Genomic DNA, 23,347 nt, shown 5'->3' on the forward strand with positions numbered 1-23,347 from the left:
GCACAAATGGTTACCTTAAAATGCTGCAAAGGTAGACTGGTCATTAGCGTTTTGAACAAAGCTGAGCAATTAGCATTATCAGCTAACAGAATTTTAATTTAGGTTCCAAATCACTGTAGAGAATCACAGGGTAGCAATTAAGTTTTTTCTTTTTTCAGCCAAAAATAGATGAATGGATGGATGGTTAGAGCTCATTTTAGTTCTGTTGCAATGCATATTTATTCTCAGTGCCTAAGCTTTGGAAAGCTGTTTATCTTTAATAATCATGACACATCTGTGAGATCTCCATTTGGATGCACCTTGTGCAAATGACTTGCACTCATTTTTTCCCCATATTTTCAACTTCAAAAAATACTATTTCATTTTGTGGGCTCTGTGTTAGATTACACAGAACAATTTACATTCTAAGCAGACACACATTATGCAAACCCATTTCATGCTGTCCTCTAAAAGATATTGTGTTATACAAAACATTATTGTTATTATTGATTTACTCTCGAAGGAATGGACACACTTTATTTGGAACCGCTATAGACAAGTTCTTATCTTCTCACATGCATGTCGGATAATCCACTTCTTTCATGGGACTGTATGAAATGCATAACAGAATTATTAGCAGACACCTAGTAACATTCAGTAAAGCTCAGGTGTGCATAGTCAATGTTCAGACTAATATGGTGCAGAACTAATATAACTGTACATACAATGCATCACAGACAGTTAAACTACAGAAATATTAACCACGCAGAACAAATCTAATCACAAACAGCACAAACTGTTGCTATGGCTCAATCATATATCACTTTATCTGTTGTCCATTATTGATTTGGTTCACTGATCAAGCCGAATACAGTTGTGGGACACTGAAATTTCCTAACAACGTGAGAGATCAATAATGTTCACTGCAATCTGCTGGAGCTGAGCTTTCAAATGATTGAAAAGTGAATCATATACAACATCTTTATATGCGTCACTACTCTGGCAGAAAGGTGGAAATTCAACACAATAGTCGTATCAGTCTCTTTCAGTGAGGAGATGTACTGATTACCATCAGCAGCTTGGATTCAAAGAAGAAGTGCTTAAATGACAAAACATTGCTTCAGCCTTTAGGACAATCTTTAGTATTACAAAAAGTAAAGAGTATAACAAGTACATATAATGAGTATAACAGTTTGCTGACCACCAAGTTGGTTTCGGTTTTTAGACAGTTTCATGTCCTGTCAGATGGTTATCCTGGCAGACCAGGTAAACCAGATGAAAACCAGATTAGCAATCCTGGGGGACCAGATTTACCAGCTAAGAGTAGCAAACCACCTTCAAGATTTCAGTTTTAAAGAGACTCATAAGCCATCTTTTATAGCTGTCACATCTTTGACGCAGTTTTAAGGATTGATGAGGATGTAGAAGGGTGAACTTACCAATAAAGTAGGCCAACAGGAACACCAGGGTGACGGAGATGAGGATGGCACTGAGGGCAGCACATTTCCAGTTGCAGTGCTTATAAGGTTTCTTTAAGCTAAAGGCAGGCCGTGAGAAGGTGTTCCTCGGTAGGGGCCGGGGTGGAGGTGAGTATACCGTGCTGGACGTCAAAGGGTAGCCGGGAGAAGTTGTGCAGTACAAGGGCGAGGTCCCGCCAGGCTTGAACAGAAAGTGTCTGCAGAGACGCAGAAAACGCTGTTGCTTATGTTCGAAAAATATTGGGCGTTAGAGAGCACTGTGTGATAAGTGTTTTTTTCATCATGTTAAACAGTATCTGTAGAGCGTGTAGGTTTGTGTTCCCACACTGGTCAGTACTGCTGTCGCTAAGCACTTTTTCAAGCTGTTGCCATAGTCACCTCTAAGTGCTGGCTGGCAGCAAGACACACTGTGCCCCGTGGGGTGCATTATATTGGAATTTTGAATCAATATCAAATTTAATTTACAGCCCGAGTGACCACAGTGGACTCTTGTTAATACAAGCCCTCGCAGTGACTTCTAATTCACCTTAAGGGTGCGTGTGTCAAAAAGCTGTGGGATATTGCAGGATGTACATTATCAGGACAGCTTATTCACTGTGAATGAGGCCAGTTCTCTTGAAATGAGATGCTACTGTGGATCAAAAAAAGCTTGAAACAGGTGCCGTAATCTAAGTCACTGACTTAGAAAACAGCTGTCAAGCTGTACTGACCGTATGAGGGGAAACTCAGAAACAAACCACGTTGGCCTAATGAGGTACAAGAAAAGACTTGCAAAAACTCTTAGGCCTAGTGCACACTACAAGACAGAAGCTTGTTCATCTTGCTCCTCTTCATGTTTTAAGTCTGACTCATCTGCGACCAAAAGGCAAAGACTGTAGCCTCTTAGTATGTCTCAGTGAAGCTATTCGAAGTGTGTGCACTTGTGTGACACGTTCCAAGATGCTCTGATGTCCTTTCCCGATACTGTCCCCTACTCTCATCCCTAGTTAGTCTCTTTCACTGTCCTGTCCAATTAAAGGTGAAAATGCCCTTAAAACATTTTTCAAAAAGCCTATCTTGGATTACTTGCATTAAAGTTCACCCAAAAATGAAAATTCTGTCATAATTTACTAACCCTCAAGTTGTTCTAAACCAGTATGAATCTTCTACTGAATACAAAAGAAGATATTTTGAAGATTATGGGTAACCAAACAATTGATGGACCCAATGGATGACTTCTTGTATCCCCAGTTAATGGGGCCCATCAACTGTTTGGTTACCCATATTCTTCAAAATATCTTCTTTTGTGTTCACCAGTGGAAAGAAATTCATACAGGTTTGGAACAGCTTGAGGGCGAGTAAATGATGACAGAATTTTTGGGGAACTATCCCTTGAAGCTCTACAACTATTGCACCTGTTGATAGTGCTATTAAAAGGATAGTTTCTCCAAAAATTATAATTCTCTCACCATTTATTCATTCCCATGTCATGACAAACCTGTATGACTTCAATCAAGGTAACAGGCTTCTGTCTTGTAATGTGTACATAATGTGGCCTTATGAACAATTTCTTAGCAAAGAATGCTAAGGTATTCAGGGTTAATTAGAAAAGTTGTTAGTTTGATGTTCAAAAATAAATGTATAAAAAACATGCAATTCATATAGTAAGTGATGAAAAATGTTAGATTCTATTACAAATAGCACTATGTAATGGGAAACAACTGTGCACAGGTACCACTATGCAGCATGGCAAAGCAGATTCCGGCAGCCGCGGTCAGATCATGCAACATACCCATCAGTGTAAGCGCCGTCGCGGCGAGCTGTGGCCAGTATGTCCATCTCTATAAAGTTGTCCTGTAAAGTCTCTAGGAATGTCTGCTTTGCTATGTTTCTACACACAGGTGGAGAGATGGACAGATGGAACGAGAGTGAGACATGCGTGCAAGAGGGAGACACAGATGTGCAAACACAAAAATGTGATCACCCGGCGAATTTGTGTAAATGGACAGAGTGGAGAGGCCGACAAGGACAAAACAAACCCCATATTCCAATGACAGGGTGCTGGTGCCGGATCCAGAGCCCAATTTGGAACCGTTCCACGTATTTCAACCTCAGGAAAAATGGTGTTTAGGGGCAGAACCCCATCCCTCACCCCTCAAATCTAAACGTACTGTTCTCAAACTATTAACCAACAACATGAGAGAACAGAGTGCAGGAGAATCTCCTCATCAAGTACTGTTTTTAAAACAACAACTCCTTAGTCTATCAAGACTGATGTTAAACAAAACTAGATCAAACAAGCTTACCATTATCATTTACAAAGCTGTTTATACTGGAAACGCCCACAGCGCCCAACAACAGTTTATTCCCAACCTCTAATCTAGCTGGTGGAGGTCCAAGAGTGCTGATGTTTTGTATAACAGCACAAGGGCGTCTCCTGGTAAAGCAGCTTTGAATGTTAAAATGTTTTGGAAACTTGCAAGACTCTTAAAGGATTAGTTCACTTTAAAATGAAAATTACCCCAAGATTTACTCAACCTCAAGCCACCCTAAGTGTATTTGACTTTATTCTTTCTGATGAACACAATCGGAGTTATATTAATAAATATCCCAAGCTTTATAATGGCAGTGAATGCGAGAATGAAGTTTAAGAGAGTGCATCCATCCATCATAAACGTACTCCACACGGCTCTGGGGGGGGGTTAATAAAGGCCTTCTGAAGCAAAGCGATGCGTTTGTGTAAGAAAAATATCCATATTTAACAAGTTATGAAGTAAAATATCTAGCTTCCAGAGCGCCTTCTGTATTCATCTTACAAAGAAAGTGTAATGCCTCTCGCAGTTCAAAACACTTCATAACTTGTTGAATATGGATATTTTTCTTACACAAACGCATCGCTTTGCTTCAGAAGGCCTTTATTAAAGCCGTGTGGAGTACGTTTATGATGGATGGATGCACTCTCTTGAGCTTCATACTCGTTGGTCCCGTTCACCGCCATTATAAAGCTTGGATGCGTCAGGATATTTATTAATATAACTCCGATTGTGTTCATCAAAAAAAGAAAGTCAAATACTCCTAGGATGGCTTGAGAGTGAGTAAATCGAAGCGAACTAATCGTTTAAAAATGCCATAGACTCTTAGAGATATGGTTTAAGAAATGTAACCAGCTTTGAAAACGTTTTTCTCTCCAGTCAGTTGAAATATGGGCTGGTTCGCATCCCTAGCTGGGCACCAGCACCATTTTGGTGAAAGTGGGGAAAAAGAGACATCCTTATGGAACTAAAGTGCTGTGTAGGGTTTTTATCCCAGTGAAACCCAGCTCGCCCCACCTGAGAGCGCTCACGTTCTTTTACTGCACATGTACCTTGTGTTGTACGACCCATGCCCCTCTCTGCAAGCGTCCTGTTCTTCTCTGATAAACATTAGAGTATTCTGGCTCCTTTATGATTGTGGTTAGAAGAAAACAAGGCATTACTTTTCCATTCACTTCCTCATGTTCTTTGTGTTTCAGGGGCTGACACAACACTTCTTAGAAGAATCACACATTATACTGACAGAATTCCCAAGTGGTTATGCTAAATCCTGCTCTAAGATGTGATGCTTTTCCCCCCAGTTTTTAAATAATAAATGGTTTCATAAAGCAGAGGTTTATTAACATTCAGAGAGGAACTCTGCGTGCATTCAGTGAAGCATGTCTGCTGTAGCTCCGTGCCCCCTGAGACGGCTGTTCCATAAGGGAAGACTGAGATAATGCAATGGAGAAATGAACCGTCAACATGCACTGGGCAGGCGCAACACCTTCAATTCAACAAGAGAAAATGTTTGTTTTCTTTTCTTCGTGGCTGTTCCAGACTGCCTGCTCGCTCTGCTGGTTGTCTTTGGCCAGCTTATGTACATTTGTTCATTTGTTTGGGCATTGGGAGGCAAATTAAAGTTTTAAACGAAGACGAGAGGGGCCCTGAGGCCAGTTTGGAGGAGTCAGAGAAGAATACATGAAAGCAGCCAATAAGAGAATGGCATTGCCTGGCTCTCGTCCAATGGGAGGGCTCGGTAAGCCTACATATCCACGGACTTATCCAACCCATTCCAGCTCGCTGTACAAAAGTCGAGAGGGGAACCATTACAAAGCCATTAGCTAAAGTCTAAATGACAGGCCATCTTTCACTGCCCTTGTGGATATTGCTAATGGATATTCCAATTTCATCAGAGGGATTCGGATAATTGATCGCTCTTTTTTTTTTTTTTTTTTTTAAGATAGGAGGGAGGTGTGAGGGGGTGGGGTGTGATGTCACTGATTTACTCGGTTTCCGCCACTCTTCTCATGCCGCATGTCGGCTGGTGTGACCATCTGTTTCCCTTTCCCATGGGAATACCTGGTCCAGATTAAAGTTTGGGGAAATCCATGATGTTTAATCAGTCATTATGTTGCTAACTGTCCCTCCGCAAATTCAAATTAACATTCATTTTCCTGTTGAGTGGACCGTTCACACTCATGCCGGTCACAAACACATCAAGATGACAAAGAAACTGTGCGTTTCCAGGCAAGATTCCTAGTGTTTATGCTTATTATCAAACAATGTAATGTGTAAGATGCTTTCATTTTGGTTTGGAACTGTGGAGCAGAAGTAACGGAGTGGCTCCAAATATGTTAAGATGAGTGCTTATGTGGGTGATGTGAGTTCAAGTCTGGCCTGCAACATTTCTTGATCTCACCTCCCCCATAATTTCCAACAAAATAAAGAACATTTTAGGATCATTCAGGGGAAATTCTTGTACACTATTGAGGGAAAAAAAACAACTCAAGACAAAATATTTTTTCAGCATTTTTGATTTTGTTATGACATATTACCCTAAAAGATTTTGTGAGATTTGCTTGCCGTACAAAAGCAAAAAAACTACTTTAACTTTGCAATCCCATCAGTAAATCATTACGACTTTGAGATCCGAGACCCGTGATATACAGATGCTCTTAGCACAAAGTCCAAAATAACTTATATTTATTTCAGCTGCTGTAAAAGTTTTAAGACATTTGAGCTGTTGGCGAGGTTGAGCAGAGCAGGAGGTGGAGGTAATCTGAGTATCAGTATGTATCATTTCTCTTCAGGCTGGTCTGACAGCGCTGATTTGCCTCCGCCATGCATGAGGAGCAGCCTGAGCAATGCAAACAGACATCTGAGAGGTTCTTGACTGATCTCCTCCACACAAGTGCCTCAGATAGAGGCAAACAGAGCAAGGGCTTATGGGAGATAAATAAGGAGCTGAGTTTCTAACAAAGCCCCCTTCAGAACCTTGAGAGAAATCGCCATCCATCTATTGCATTTTGGGCTTGAGATACTAGATCAGCAACACTGTCCGGAAAGCCCAGGAAAACAATGCTTTTCTCTTGTTATATATTTACTCATGTTTTGAATACGTTTTAGACTAATACAGGAATTTACATAAAAACTGAGCCGCATGAAACTTCTATGTGACAGACCGTAAAGCTTCATTTAATTCTTAATTCAGCTATACACTTAAGGTCATTCCTACTATCAGCACATTCTTATGCAATTTTTTAAGAAATACACCAGGTACTTCTTCAATGTTTCCCTTATCTAATTGAAATGTTTCAAACAAAACACATTTTAATGAAAATATCAATTAACTTACATATATTTTTTCCAATATCACTTTCCAACCTCTTAGTCTTTTGTAAAATCCCTTTAACTAACTAAAGCCTGTTCCTTAAACGTCAACATCCTCCATCCACCATTTTGGTGGGAAAACAAACATCAATAAGTATTATCAATAGTTTTGGTGAAATTAGCTTTTATTAGCTTTCCGTGATGTTTCGTGGTATGAATTGCTTTGTCTTGAAAGGTCCCATCCTGTTATATAAAATATCAAAAATCAGTATATTAATATAAAAATGTCAAAAAATATCTTCAAGTTGACACTTCATGTAAGCTAATTGGCTAACTTTAGCTCTTTATTTCCATTCTTTTTAGGTTCCATTTTGTTAATTGTCTCCCTGTCAAGTTATAATTGATACAATTTATGTGCTTAAAATTGACCAGTATATGTTTTTGAAAGTCAGGTATACCGTTTTACAGAAATACTTCATTAAATTACAATACAAACATGCATTAAATGCTACTGCATAACAGCAGGAATGACCCATTAAACTATATTATGCGTCAAGTGGAGATAAAAGGCTACATAAAGACTCATTAACTATTAACAGTGTAGTTGATCTTTTAAGCAGATACAAATAGCGTAAAACGCTTCATGCAGCCAGCATATGCATGCCTTATGATGCATTATAAACGCCTAATGTAGAGTCACTCTACTCATTTCGTCATCACAAAGCTATTTCATTAGCCATTTTACCACGAGAACAGCACATTTCCAAATGTACCTGGTCTCTAGAGGAACATTGCTGTTGAGAAGCCAGTTGTCCTGGGCACTGCCTGAATCCTGGGCACTTGTAGGCCCCTCATTGGGAGCCGAGCTATCGGTGGGTGCCGGGCTCGGGTTACTGCGCTGGGTATAATTGCTGCGGCTCAGAGAGCCAATGGAGGCGGTGTGGTGCTGACTGGGGGAGTGGGAGTGCGACAGGGGCAGCGGTGGTGTCCGCAATCGGGAGTGGTTCTGGAACGAGCCCTCTGAAACGAGAGAAACAGCACTATCAGCAATTAAACAAATGAAATTACTGCAGTGTTCATTAGCATGTGGTGCACAGACATTTATCTGTAACGTTTTTCCGATACTGCACAAGTAAACAACTCGACTTTCAAAGATAAGTCAATGATAAGAAGTTGTCTTAAAAAGAGACACCTAGCTTAAATCTTACTACCCTGTGTTGCATCCAAATAGAGCTCCGGCTTCTAACAGCTGGAATCCCACAAACACTCATCAGGCAAAATACGCTGCAGACAATCTGTCATTATCAAGTAGACTGAATTACCCTCGTCAACCTGTTTGAAATTCACGCCATGATCAACTGCAGCTTGTGTGGTTGGACCCGACAAGACAGCTTCAGCTTCCGACAATGCTTTTGTCTACTAAAGCCACTTTGCGTCAAGGGAGATGGGGGCTATCAGACAGGAGATTGTGAGCATCAGATTGTGGCAATCCAGACGCAGATAAAGACCCTTGTGTCCTTGTGCGCTGCACAGCCATTCATTTCCATATCTGCTAAACCATTCATCAATCAATAAACTAGCGCCTCATTGTGCTAAGAACCTTTACTTAACAAGAACAAAGCAGTTTCATTTTACACCTGTCGGCAACACTCAACGGCCTCTTTACTGAGAACTTAAGCTGTTGCTAAAGGTGAAGCTATTATGCTAAAGGTGTTTTATTTACATTTAACAACTTTACCTTTGTTTGCTAAAGGTATAGCTAATATGTTAAATATGTTTTATTTACATTTAAGAACAACTTTACCTTCATTCGCTAAACGCATAGCTAATGCGCTAAATGTGTTTATTTACATTTAAGAACAACTTTACCTTTATTCGCTAAACGTATAGCTAATGCACTAAATGTGATTATTTACATTTAAGAACAACTTTACCTTCATTCGCTAAAGGTATAGCTAATGCGCTAAATATGTTTTATTTACATTTAAGAACAACTTTACCTTTATTCGCTAAAGGTATACCTAATATGCTAAAGATGTTTTATTTACATTTATGAACAACTTTACTTTTATTCGCTAAAGATAGCTAAAGATACAGCTAATACCACACAGATGTTTTATTTACATTTATGAACAACTTTACCTTCAAATGCTTACCAAAAAATTGGTGTCTACCAAGTAAATGTAGGCAGCCCTTTAGTAGGCTAACTGACAGATATTAAACAAATAAACAGGCCAGACATACTGTTATTGCAAAAATAGATTTCACAAGACAAACAGACATTGATTATGCATAGTAATGTGGACATCCCTCACAGTGGGTTATGTGAAGTCCGACAGTAATTGTCGTTCGTTACAAAAGCAGAGTGTTGATGGCTGTAGCTGCAATGCTTTTAAGGAGATAAAGTCAGAGACAGAACTTGTCAGAAAATGTCAGCACAATCTCTAGAAGTTGCATCTGTAAATTCATTCTTTCCAAGGAACTGCCTCCAAAAATAATGATAATAATCAGGTGCTGGACAACTATTCAAACATCCTGACCTATCTGCATATTTCCTTGTGAGTGTACATACTATATTTTCAAAAAGAAAAAAGAAGTTTACAATTATAAAATATCAAATTATTGATATATGAATGATATATGACCCTCATTGGGTCTCATGCTGGTTGAAACACGGAACTGCCAAACAGTTCAAATATTCATATTTTAACAAATTTGCTTCACTATTTTTTAAAAATAAATAGAAAATAGAAGATTATACCAAACTACATAGCATGTTTCACAAGGTTTTAATGAGCCTTTTTTCTTCATTATGTTACCAGGACAGCCGTATCACTTATTTCTGCACGCCCAAAATTATCAAAATAAATTTTTTATTAAATACAAATATTTATCATAAAAGAGGTTTATATACAAGTCATTGTGTGTGAATTGTAATTTAAATTTTTATTGGTTTTTTTTTTTGTTTGTTTTTTTAAAACACTCCTTACAGACACTCCTGAGAATGCTTTTGTTGTTGCTCGCCTGAACTGACCTTCATAACCAAACTTTTCTAACTTCTATCCCACAAACACAGCACCTCTGACAACAATATATGGCACTGAACGGCAAGTAATAAGCAGCCCTGAATCATTCCTTACTTTTGAATACTACAAAAGTTGCATGCTTCGAAGGTCTTACCGCAGTTTCACCCACCAAGCGACACAGTATGTTCTCTGTTGGAGGCATGTCACCGGGGTGAAAGAACGCTAGTTCTCACATCTCTCATACCATGTGGTGAGTGCACATTTCTACTGAAGATCATTACGGGATGCGTCACTGACAGGGACCCCTTTACTTTTTTTATTCCCTTTCATTTTGAGCACAGGGCCAGATCATTTGTCAGAGCCAGTGACAGATGGGCCCGTACCAAGCCGCATTCCCACAATCCTACGCTACCAATTACTCAGAGCTCTGTTGCGTCTCTGAGCCAAGCTGATGATGGCCCCGATGAAACCGGATCAAAACAGACGGAGAGCTGGAAGAGAGGTAAACCATTTCCCCTGCACTATGAAGGTACGTAACATGCGGGCGTATTACTACTACTACGAAAGTGATGAAATTCAAAGAAGGTTAATGACAACAAGCTTTGATTTATCGTATTGCTTGACTGTCTAACTTCAAAGGAAGAAAGTACTTGAATTAGATTTTTTTTCTCTCTTATTGCAATTTAGCAAAAGTCATTCATAGGTTGACATCCCAATGAATTTAAAAACTGTGGCTCTTAAGAACATGACATTGAACTGAAATACTACATTTTGTCAGGCAAAATAAATGATAAACATAGAGTCCCTCAGGTAACAACAACAACAACAGCATAAAAACACCATTATGCATGTAATGAATGCTGCAAATAGTAATAGACTACATCAAGTTTAGGCTATGAATCACCCAATTCTAAACACTTCACTAAACATGTCTAAACTATTGAGTTGTGTTTTCGGAATAAGTTTGTCTCAACGCAGGGTTTTTATTCCCTAAACAGCAGCCGGTAAACAGAAATGCTGATGCAGCGTTCAAGGGTTGGAGCTTTATTTCCATTGAAAAGCACAGAAGGTAAGACTCATTCGAGTCCTTGAGACAATGAGCATAATAAGACGAGAAGTAATGATTTGGCAGAAGCAATTCAGCACAGTCCGAAGGACCTGTAAGAGTAGAAGGTCTCTGATCGATCTAGTTTGCAGAACTCTGTTCACCAGCTAAGAAAAGCTTGTTTTGCCAAAGAAAAAAAGGAGGCAAGGAAAAATTCATAGGTCTCAAACGATGTCTAGAAAAGGAGCAAAAAATATTTTTTTTTACTCATTTTTACACAAAATCTAAAGAAACGAATATATTTTGATTTTCTTTTTTCTTATTTATTTATTTATTTATTTATATATTTTGCTTACAGTAAATTAAGTCATTATATATATATATATATATATATATATATATATATATATATATATATATATATATATATATATATATATATATATATATATATCTCAGTGGTGAGCAGTGACTTTTTTAACCGGGTATGCTGGGTGGTGCGTCACGTAAAAAACACAGCCGATAAAGTTACGCTGAATGGGTTTATAGCTAATAAGCAAAACGCTCACGTTCTCTCTAGGCATTGTTAGTTTATCTGAGACGTGCCTTCACAAGCAACCGTTAGAGCTTTTGTGATGATTTGCAACATGCGAAAGGTGTGTTTGCAAAATATGCTGTATTTTTGTAAGTCCGCTAGGTGCCACTAGTCCAGAAATTACATACTTCACCTTTAAACGTATCAGTTTAGGACACAGATCTAAATCAGACACGACAAATAAAAAACACCCATGGCATCAATTTAAATGTATGCCAGAAGTACTTTTTAAATTAATAATTAAAAATAAGTATAACATAATTAGTATTAGCAGCCTATTATAATTAAAAAATAAAATGTAATTATAATAAATATAAGTAGGCTATAATAAATAAAAATATCAGTATTCTTTAAAAAGTAAGTTGAAATTATGCAAACTAATGACTTTAACAAACGTTCAGACTATCGATTAACATCCCCTGATAGGCCTAGTTACAGCAAAGAACTTATACTTCTATACTCTTTGGTTACAGTAGGACTGTCTTAAACAATTTATAAAAGTTTTCATAAAAAAATTCTATGAAAACAGTTTTAGTTATGATTTTTCTCCCCATTTGGTTAAGTCTAGTTAGTTTTGTATCAAATACAATGTGATAGACCCTTTTCACGGACTGTGATGACGCGTTTTAACGGTCATCAATATCGTAAATCCTGCAAAGTTTTTTATATTTTCATTTTTAAAAAAACGTATGTACATTTATAACAATATACTTAGTATTATATTACCTTTGCATCAAATTACAAAACCTAACGCTGCTGTGAGGGCGTTTCTAATACAGCAGCTATGGGAGTGACAGTTAAAATGACATCTTTCTCTCTTCTGACTGCCGTTATCAATTGCTCTATTTTTTTTTCCTATTTATGAAAGTTTTTCCCATTTATTGTGGCATTTTTCTTTTGCTATTTGAGCAAATGGAAACACAAAAAATATATTTAATGTATTCTCTCATTCACCGCTATAGAATTTTACCCAACTATGACGACTTCCGCTTCTGAGAAACCTGGAAATTTGAAAACGGTCTATTTTCGGCAAAGAGTATATTCTTTGTTTTCGGTGTGTGATTTTTTTCCCCAAACGGTTCAGAGGAAATCCCCGCCCTGCAACCAATTTCACTGGCTGAGGTTACAGTGACGGGTAGGTTTAGGGATCAGAGTTGGGTGTAGGCAATCGTTATTGTGATTGACATGGCCAATGAAATGTTCAGAATCGGCAGCAGCTAATTCTTCCTCTTGGGCAAGTTATCAGCTCACAGCTTATCCTGCTGATGAAATTCGCCATAGGCCAGCAAACCAATGAGAATGCGCTACAATGATGACGCACCATAACAAAAGAGCGAAGGCGCAAAAGCTGCTATAGATCAGTTTACCCAGAAGTCTCCGTAACTGGCAGATTTAAAGAAAATTACCGTCGTTTGGCAAATATATAAATTACGGACAGTTACATACGCATTGCCAATCATGTAGGCTTTATGGTACACCCCAAACAAGTGATTTAATAGTAATTTATAATGTTAATATTAATTGCTGAGTCCACTAATGGCTTGGGTATGCAGAGCATTCGCAGCTTATATGGACCGCACGCCACTAGCTAGATATCAGCCTGTTAGCATTGTTTAAAAATATTGTCATTCGGTATAACCAAAATTGTCATTCGGTAAAACCGAAATTTTGGTTAAACCGAATGACTTTTTTGGTGACAAATTTTGTCCATCTTGTTAAAAAACAAAAAACAAAAAAAAAAACAGTGTTAACTGATTATAAAAACCACATAATCTCATTGTTAACACTTAATAAAACTTAAAAATTAATTATATCTCCATTAAGATTTTTTTTTTACACTTTTAAGAACCTTATTCATCAATGACCCATATATATATTGCCGAAAATCCTAAATACATACATACATAAAATCACAATACAAACAAAATCATATTATAAATGGCTTTAATTTTCCTTTAAACAAAATATATCTTATCAAAAAAATAAATAAATAAAACTGGACATGATTTTTGTGATATTCACCCCCTCTTGAGATTAAGAATATAATAGGCACCTAATTACTCTAGATGACACTTTGCTGGATGTAAAATTGCTTTACGATTACAAGACAGCAAACGAATAAAACAGCAATTACAAAGGGAGACAAGCAGCTCTCTGTGGAAATCCCATGGCATATTTATGTAGATTAACAGCACGTTTTAAATGGGGGAGGGAGGTGTACTCAAAAGAGGTGCAAGAACCTTACTAAAATGTGTTAAAAAGCTAATTTGTTCTGTGAGGATGTTCTTGATGAGTTTGACTCCATTTAGCAACTGATCACAGTCCAGAAATATTTCACAAAGCTCTTCTCTCAAGCTCAATATTTACAGGCGTCAAAAGCCCATTAAAGTTGTCTGAACTCAATCTCTAAGGAAAATTGGGTTGCTCCAGTCAGCAGTGTTAGTTAACCAACGAGTGACACTAAAACATCAAACCCTGGAGCAGAATTGATTTGTGTTTATGAATAATTGATAAGAAACGAGGTCATACAAACATATCAGATTTACAAAATGCAATAGACATCAGACAGAAAGGCTGGATGGCTGGTTGGATGGCTGGATGGATGGATGGCTGGCTGGATGGATAAGATTCACCCATTTGGAAAAGTTTAGAAAGTTCATAGGCTGAGAAAAGCCTATTTTCGTTTATAGTTACAAACAGTCTCACTCCTGACAGTCACACCTGAGAGTGAGAACTCGTATGATGTGCCTTAGACACCCGATCAAACGTGCAAGGTGTGAGATTGGCTGCAGAATTATTCAACAGACAGATCATTAAACAGCATCCACTGCTGTACATCCAGCAGCTAAAAATAGTCAGAGTGACCACAGATCGCTGAGCATTCATCTATCCAGCTAGGTTTGTTTTCTGATTGTAAATGTCTGGATATGGGTGGTGGATACTGTTTTCCAAACAGCGCAAAGAGTCGACAGCCACCCTGAGTGTTAATGGAAGGTTGGGTGTCTGTGGTTTTCACACTCCTTCCTCCATTCAATCATCAGTTAAGGTGTTGTTCTTAACCATTTGGAAAGACAGATACATGTGGGAATACATGCTGTCTTCACGGATCTCGTATGAAGGCTTGCAGATATAGCTTACGGCGCTGTGAATCAGTTATGCTCTCAAACTCATCAAGTGTGAGCAACTGACGGCCTCGCTGACATCTTCACAGCTATACTAACGGAATACGAAAAATATCTTTCTCTGCATGTTGATTCGAAAATCATGTGAAATCAAAAGCAAATGTGCCGTTGTTCATGAAATGTGTAATTTTTGTGTCCCCTTGGGTCCTGAAGACATATTTGACGTTGAAATGTGCAGATGGCTCTGTCTCGCACTTCGTTATCTCCATGGTAACCTCACAATGGATTATCTAAATAAAGTGATGATTCATGAGCATACAGTGTACATTTACAAAAGGTGACAATGCATTATGAAAACAGCTGGCTGGTTGCAATTAGAAATATGGACTGTGGTTGCATACTGGTGTCTATCTGAACGCAACGTATAAATAACTGTTCTCATTAAAAATAATTGCATTTGAAACTCACTGGAACGGTGAGCAGGAAAAAAGCTAGTCCTCACTGACCTCTGCAGCCATGCCATGTGTTGCTTATTAAATCACTCTTTCCCTGTCCGCTGTGATCTCTCGGAGTGTCTCCAGTGGATATATGTTGCGATGTGACCCCGTAAACCTAATTCGCTCCCCTCGCACCGGCAACGGGAGAGGATGATTAAATAAGTTCCGACGAAACCCAACTGATCTAAATGCGTGGCTGCAGAGCGACCCCACTGCTTAATTTCCACCTGCTCATTCCTGTCTGGTCAACTGCAAAGGCATGTTGTGCAAGCCCTTACAGAGGGGGATCCATACACCATTAGTGGCCCACTGTGGCCCAAACCCCATGCTGCTCGGCGTAAAAGGATGCTAAGACAAGGGGGGCTCTGTGGTGAAGAACAGGGGCTCAGCAGGGAGCCCGTGGCCCAATAGTCATCTCTCCAGGAACAGGACCCTGAGAGAAAGCCAAGGGCCATGGAGCAACACATGCTCAATAAAAAGACCTCAAGCTTCAACGGGTCTGTCCCATCAAGCTAACAGGACCTAGCGGGCATAAAGATCTTTCACTCTTTCTTTTCTATGTTTTCCAGCTTGCTTAATCTCAGCCTCTTTAAATACAAAAGACATTTGGTTCATGAACTATAGTTTAGGGAATTTCTGCAACAAAGATAGATGAATGGAAAAATACAATACGGCGGAGAGCCATTTGGTCGATCGAATGCTACAGATGCATTTTTTTTGTTGATAATGTAGACTCACTCTGGGAAAAGTGAAATTGCTTCAGCCTGATAACTCAGTCTCTGGTTGATAGCTATAAGCAGAGATGAATTTTGGGAAGTGCAGAGATTTCCCAGTGGTAAAATTTGTGCGTTTAACTCAGCCACTGCGGACAGATTTTGCTTTATGTTGTGTTTAAACACTTGGGACTCGATATTTCAAACGCTAACCACCTCTGTATCCGTGATTCGATACTTCAGCTCTTTGCAGATGTAATGTTTAGCCTTCACATGTTCTCATGTGTAATTCCTCCTCAATTGCTGGAAAAGCATACCAAATTCCTCTGAAAACACGCTCTGTGTTTGAATCCACAACTGAAACCCTGAGCTAAGCCTTTTCAGCTTTAGTCTCAGCACTGGATCACATTTCTAGAACTACAGAATAACTCGTGTTTCTAAAGACACACAAAATCATATCGACACCAGCAACATGAATCTGGGTTTATGAACTCCCCTATCGTTTTACACGAGAAGCTTACCCTGTCTATGCCCTTTCTCTCCGCAGAATTTGACAAAACTGTGATGCTGAGCTGAGTCAGGCTGCAGAAGAGGGCCCTGTCACAACACAGTTGTAATGTTTTAATACGCTCCCTTAATATCCTGACAAGGCGAATAAATGAGAACAGGAGGTATTAACTCATGTCATCGTCAACATTTCAAAATATTACAGGCTTAAATCCACATGACACATATCTTTCAAGACATCTGTTTTTGTTTACATGAAGGCAGGGTGAAAAAAAATAGGTCAGAAACTGTGAAATATTTGGCATTAACTACGCTAATTAATCCAAAGTGTGTTTTGGACTGCAATTTATGTCACTCAGTGTGAACATGTAGGCACTTCTTCATTAAAAACCAAGAACTATAAACAAAGGACGTGACCACCTATCCAAGAGTCTGTCATAACTGCATCGCTCTTATTAAGCTTTGAGCTATCTGGCAAATCCGTATTAGTAATATGCTAATACTTGGTAAATGAAAGCAGCTGGCTGTTTATTCTCTGGTTAAAAAAAAAAAAAAAAAAAGGTCTACCCCAATCTTAAAAAGCAGGGAAAATGGTTAAAATAGACTCATTAGGTGGTTTAAGTGAATAAAAAGCTGCGTTTTTCTTTTCTTATTATAATTGTGTCCTTGTTCTGTTTAAAGGCTCAGCAAATACAGTTGCCAAACAATCAGAAATGACAATGAGGGTGCTCTTCAAAAGAGCAGGATAATTTCCATAATTTACCACTTGTTTACCTATAATCACAATGGCTACTTTGACACAGCCAGTGTTTGGATTGACAAGTGCATTTACAAGCAGGTGACTCAGAAATTGGTATTTATATGCAAAAGGACATGGGAACCAAATTAAATATGAATATCTTCTGGCGGTATTCATAACCTGAGAGAAGTTGACAGCTATAAAAATAGTAATTGATAACGAAGAATAAGTGGAAACGGAAAGACAACTAGATTGCGGTGCGGTTCAACTCATGCAAACACGGATCAACCAAACTGGAGTCACTCTAAATTAACCGAATAATGTGAACAGAACTGTATTTAGCAGCCCAAACTGTACCCACAACCGTATTGTGCCTTTGAGTGCAGGTAGCCATCAAGAGTTTAGGTTTTTAATGCCAAAATGACTGGCTTTGCAGGAACCACTCAACTTCCAATGAAAAGTCACTGACTCGTAAGAAGCGAAGTAAAGAAAGCAAGATCAAATCTCGCATCGACCTTGTGCAACACAGCATAGCCTCTGGCAGGAATCCCACTATTTTACTACCAGGGATGCTAAGCTTAACTCTAACATATAAACTTCCTTTTTCATGGCACTGTGGTATGCTACTTTGTCTCAGTCAAATAGAGCCTTATGGTGCCTTGCATAGCTCGGAGGCAAGAGACCGATTCCTTTGGTGAGCGCGCTACCCCTCACTGGCAGCCCGAGGGTAACCTATATACCAATGCAAATCACAGCCATTTGTCGGAAAGATAAATCCCATTTTAGCACTGGGGTGCCATTGCTAGGTGACCAGGACGCTAGCTGGCTGCTGCGAAGAGAAGGGAAAGTTCTTGCCACGGGAGGCTAATTCATTGCTTTACGAAGGGCCGTGTGGAAGCAGGCAGGCACAATTCTCTTGAGCTTGATGTAATTCCAGCCTTGGGTGGTTAACTTGTAAAGGCTGATCAATTATTTACAGCATTTTTTTGTTCAACTCTGTAAAGAAGCCTTGAGGGAGAAGCCGAGAGCTGCTAGAGATGACAGGCTTCATATCGACTTCTCAGCATCGACATCCTCTCTGCTCTCCTCCAATTATCAAAGAGATGCGAAGCTTTCTTATCAGGAAAGCACGCTAACAAATCTCATTTCTAATTTGTTTACCTGTTGCAGCACGGACATCAACGCAAGATAGATTTAGATGGACGTTATCTTATAGCATTGTCTTTTAAAAGAACAATAAGTGCAGAATCACTGCAAATTGTGTCTTGCATAACCTCTACATTCACTGGCAGTGTTTAATTTAATGTCACTCCACAAGTAATAGGATGTTAAAAGGAGCCCAAAATATATCAAAGCACATCCCTAGTAAACAAGTTCATCATATTTGAACCTTCTGGACGACAACAGCAGTGCGACGTGATGCACATTTCATCAGTGGCTCATTAGTGAGGACACGGTAACTTGTAAAATTGATTCATCGTGGTTAAAGTTCCTGCTGTGCTGGTCACTTGTCCCTCAGCAGGGCATGCCATTAAGCTTTTTATCATTTACAGGCTCTGAAATTAATTCAATCTTTCATTAAAACTTCTTGACCTTTCTAAAACTAAGCAAAGTTAATGAAGACAACTGTGCAATGATCTGAAATCAAGAGATATATAGACATGTGGTCAAATACAAACTCAATAATCAAAGTTTCTAAGCTGCTTAAGTAAACACAATGTCCAAACAGTGGCGTAGTATGTTGTGAACCACATCAGGTCAGAGCACAGGGTGAAATTAGTCCTGACAGCTGCAATGAAGGTTAGCCTGCCAAAGTCTACATTCAAACAGAGAGCGCACACAATGTGAAATACAAAGCCAAGGTTTCCAGAATGTCAAACAACTGGGAGGGAAAAAATCATTAAATTAATAATGTAATTTATGGATCTTCTCAATGTGATATGTGTTGTAAATTCAGTATGGACCATTTTTGTTTGTTATATATAAATATATTTGTTGTATATAAATGTGCGGTCAAAAGTTTGGAAACATTTTTTAATGTTTTTGTAAAAAGTCTCTTCTGCTTACCAAGGCTGCATTTATTTGATCAAAAATACAGTAAAAACAGCAATATTGTGAAATATATTCAGCATCATTACTCCAGTCTTCAGTGTCACATGATCCTTCAGAAATCATTCTAATATGCTGATTTGATGCTCAAGAAACATTTCTGATTATTATCAATGTTGAAAATAGTTGTGCTGCTTCATATTTTTGTGGAAACTGATATTTTTTTTCAGGAATCTTTGACGACTGAACGTTCAAAAGAACAGCATTTATATTCAGCAATTTATTTAATGCATTTATTTAATGTGCAATTGCTGAATTAAAGTATTATTATCTCTCTTTTTTTTTAAATCTTACTTAAGCCAAACTTTTGAATGGCTATGTATCATGATTTCCACAAAAAACAAAAAAACAAAACAAAACAAAAAAAAACTGTTTTTATCATTAAAAAGTATACGAAATGATCTTTGAATGATTTCTGAATCATTGTAGCAATTTTCTAAACAAAATATAATGCATCAATTATGGAATTTAATAATCTATTACAATTTATTATACCCAATATATCACACATTTATTTCTCGATTATTTCTCATTCAAATTATGGAATTACAATTATTCAAATGAATAATAAAACAAGTTTTATATTTTATATAGATTTTTTTTCTTTCATCAACTGAAATGTTTATTAGCAACATTCGACAAAGGTACAGTATAAACTTCAGCATGTGTGTCTTCAGCATAATTTGAGAACCATATTGTGAACAAATTTCAGATTCCAGGGTACATTGCATCATTTTGTAAACAATCATAACTGAATCAAATTGTCAGAGCAAATATCTACACTCCTAGGTCTTGCTTCTTGTGTACCTGACAGTATGCCATGCTTATTTCTTCAACACTGGCAGGGTGAATTCAGGCAAATCGGTCCCTTTTTTAAACACTGAACCACTTTCATTTCAACTTGTCTAAATTCACACTGTTTAACAAAACCATTCAAAGGAAATTATTACGAGAATTTTCAGCAGCTCTAAACTGGAGTTCGCCATACTATTAAAAAAAAAAAACTCACTCTCTGAACCCCAGCCAAGAGCTTCTCTTCTCAGCAGGCCTTAGTTAAAAAAGTTCCTGCTAACATCTGACCTCCACCACTACCCAAAATATCCAAAAAGTGAATATTCAAGCCTGTGGCTACCTCCACAAGCTCCACAGCAGGTCCAGCTGAGGATGACAGGACCCATGTAGCAGGCAGCGATATTGAGAGGGACTCACCGTTAAGAGTTGCAGTGACCGGAGCGCAGACGTTCCCTGAGCCGGTTTTAACTAAGAATGAATTGGGGCCAAACTCATCTTCCGACTCAGAGTCCCGGCCGGCCTGAGCCCCGCTGTTACCTAGCAACCTTCCCTGGCTCTGATTGGCTGCATGGGAAGGGGGAGGGTAAGGGGAGTCGACAGGGGAAGAGGAGGCAGATGAACAATGAAGAGGACGACCTGCAGACCACAAACACAAACAACACATGGGGGAGAACTTAAAACATACCTCCCAATGACACCACATAACCAAAAATTAATAAACGTACAGCACAGAAACATGCAGAGAGAATAAATAAAAGCCAAGAATGCACAGATAAAAGCTGTCTGTCTTGATTCATCTGTCTTTGCTCAGAGATTGGAATAACTGTGACAACATAGTTGCTTTGTGACTCTGAAAAGGATTTTTTTTCCTCCCCTTTTTTGTCTTTTTATATTTTTCAAAGACAGATCGACAGACGAGCTTTAATAAAACAACAAATGGAGCATTCAGAAAGGATCACTGGTGATCAACAGTGATTGAAACTATTAATCAACAGTGAATAAATCAGTCATTGGGTGAATCTCACAAAAACAGATGCAGGTCATCTATCCCCCCCAAAATCATAACCATACTGTGTGTGTGTGTGTGTGTGTGTATGTATATATGTGTGTGTGTGTATATATATATATATATATATATATATATATATATATATATATATATATATATCTCTCCATGATATATTCATGATATATTCATACTTTAAAATGTAAATAATATCTTAAAAATATTTATAAAATTTGCATTACACAGTAAAATAAGATTTTTGACTAAGAGTAATGAGACTTGGCAGTAAGAAACATGCTTAATTCATTAGATTTTTAATAGATTTTTTGATTTTGAGGTAAAATTAACCAGACATAAATGACATTTTGCGTAAAGAAATCAAGGCCTATTTTAAGAAAAAAATTAAATAATAATAATTTGTTTTATATATATATATATATATATATATATATATATATATATATATATATATATATATATATATATATATATATAAACATTTTTGAATCACTTTTAAAAATAAATAAATAAAGAAGATTAAATTATTATTTTTTTTTTTTTAATTATTTTAAGTATTTTAAAAATGTTATAAATTTGAATTTTAGTAGAATGAGATTTTTTCATCACAGTAATGAGGCTTGGGGGATAAGAAATGTGCTTAATTAACCAACTTTTAATTCATTTTTTTTTTTTTTTTTTTTTTGGACTAAATTTATGAACTTGTTCTTGAAAGGTTTTGTGAAATTGACCCAAATTACATAAAATCACATTTACTCAACACAACAAGCTATAAAAGCAATGATATTTTGGAGAATTACTGTACAGTACTTTGAAAAATGAACAGAACAACTTTCACAGCACATGAGAATGAAACAGCCTGCTGGGGGAAACACACACACACACACACACACACACACAACTATATATATTTGTTTCCACTTAAAAATGTGCTGATCTTTCTTTCTGAGCAAACTCTTGTGAGATATGAGACAGCTTTAGAACGAGAACAATAGCAGAATTTTTCCAGTAAGATATGAATATCTAAGATTGAATATTTTAAGTACAAGTTCACAAAGTTCGCCCAGTTGTAGGACTTACATGGGTTTATTCTGAGAACAATGTGTTATAGTCTTTCTGTCCTTACTTTTTGACATGTGAAAGGAGCTGACAAGTATCATTCAAAGTTAAAGAAAAAAAAAGTTGCTTTATGTTTCTGGTGCTAACATGCATAATTACTTCTAGGAAGAGATACAGCTGATTGAGTGAAAGAGAATTAAAAAACAATTAGTAAAATTACCATATGATGCATTAAAGTGCCAATCAAATGTTCGATCTTAAAGATGCATGTATTGTGTTCTATACATCATCACTTTAATTTGACAAGCCTCAAAACACATTATAATATTATAGTCCACCTAAAAATGAGCAGTAAAACTTGCAGAGATACCATGCTAATCATCAGCAAATGACATTAATTTAAAGTTTCAGTCAAATTAAACATCTTTATTTACTACTTCGGAGTATAAGAAGTAATTTGCTGCAACACTGTTCAACTGCAACAAAAATAATCATGTGTTCAGCACAAAAACATCTTGGCTAGGCTTTTTTAAGCCAACTTAAAGTTTGACTCGACGATGTTTTTTTATCTAGCTCTTTTTGCTTTTCTTTCATGAACAAATGATTGTTATAAAACGGCCCTTGATTGTGATTGGTTGAGCCGCGTTTGAAGCCGTTGTAAAAACATACTGAAATTGTTGCGTCTATCTTAGCAACCACTCTTAGCAACGTAAACATATGTTTATTCTCAACTGATTTTGTTCATTGAAACTAGCTGCAGTATGTAGAAGAGAGATATCGAGTGACCGAGTTTATTACCTGCATTCAGATTAAGCATTTTCCTTCAGTTCAGTCCTATGTTCATAATAAAAAATTCGTTTGAATGTCCGCTGCAATCTTGTCTGTTTAACAGTTAATGGGTTTTCCCGTGCGCTGCTGACACTGACAGCGCTAGTTAAAGCCGTCTTGCTCCGTGTTCAAAACAAGTTTCAATATAAAAGTCTTTGCGAATGAGTGACTCGCTCATAAAGACAATCTTTGCCGCCATCTAGAGGCGTAAAAATGTAACTTCTGTTGTTG

The 23,347-nt window shown here is 37.6% G+C and overlaps 1 protein-coding gene across 12 annotated transcripts in view; it reads right to left on the minus strand.

Moving 5' to 3' along the window:
* Positions 1 to 23,347, minus strand: part of tenm4 (teneurin transmembrane protein 4) — a 262,005-nt gene that overhangs the window by 133,114 nt on the left and 105,544 nt on the right. For 4 of the 12 annotated variants that reach the window (XM_051862032.1, XM_051862033.1, XM_051862030.1 and 1 more), the window contains exons 4-6: positions 20,623 to 20,841; positions 7,834 to 8,080; positions 1,419 to 1,654 (exon numbers count right to left, since the gene is read on the minus strand). In XM_051862032.1, coding sequence (XP_051717992.1) covers positions 1,419 to 1,654; positions 7,834 to 8,080; positions 20,623 to 20,841 — 702 coding nt within the window. Of the gene's footprint in view, positions 1 to 1,418; positions 1,655 to 3,228; positions 3,328 to 4,800; positions 4,876 to 7,833; positions 8,081 to 20,622; positions 20,842 to 23,347 lie in introns of all 12 variants that reach the window. The other 8 variants (XM_051862022.1, XM_051862024.1, XM_051862023.1 and 5 more) reach the window with 5 other exon arrangements.

This window comes from Ctenopharyngodon idella, chromosome 15 (genome assembly GCF_019924925.1).
Source record: "Ctenopharyngodon idella isolate HZGC_01 chromosome 15, HZGC01, whole genome shotgun sequence".
NCBI lineage: Eukaryota > Metazoa > Chordata > Actinopteri > Cypriniformes > Xenocyprididae > Ctenopharyngodon > Ctenopharyngodon idella.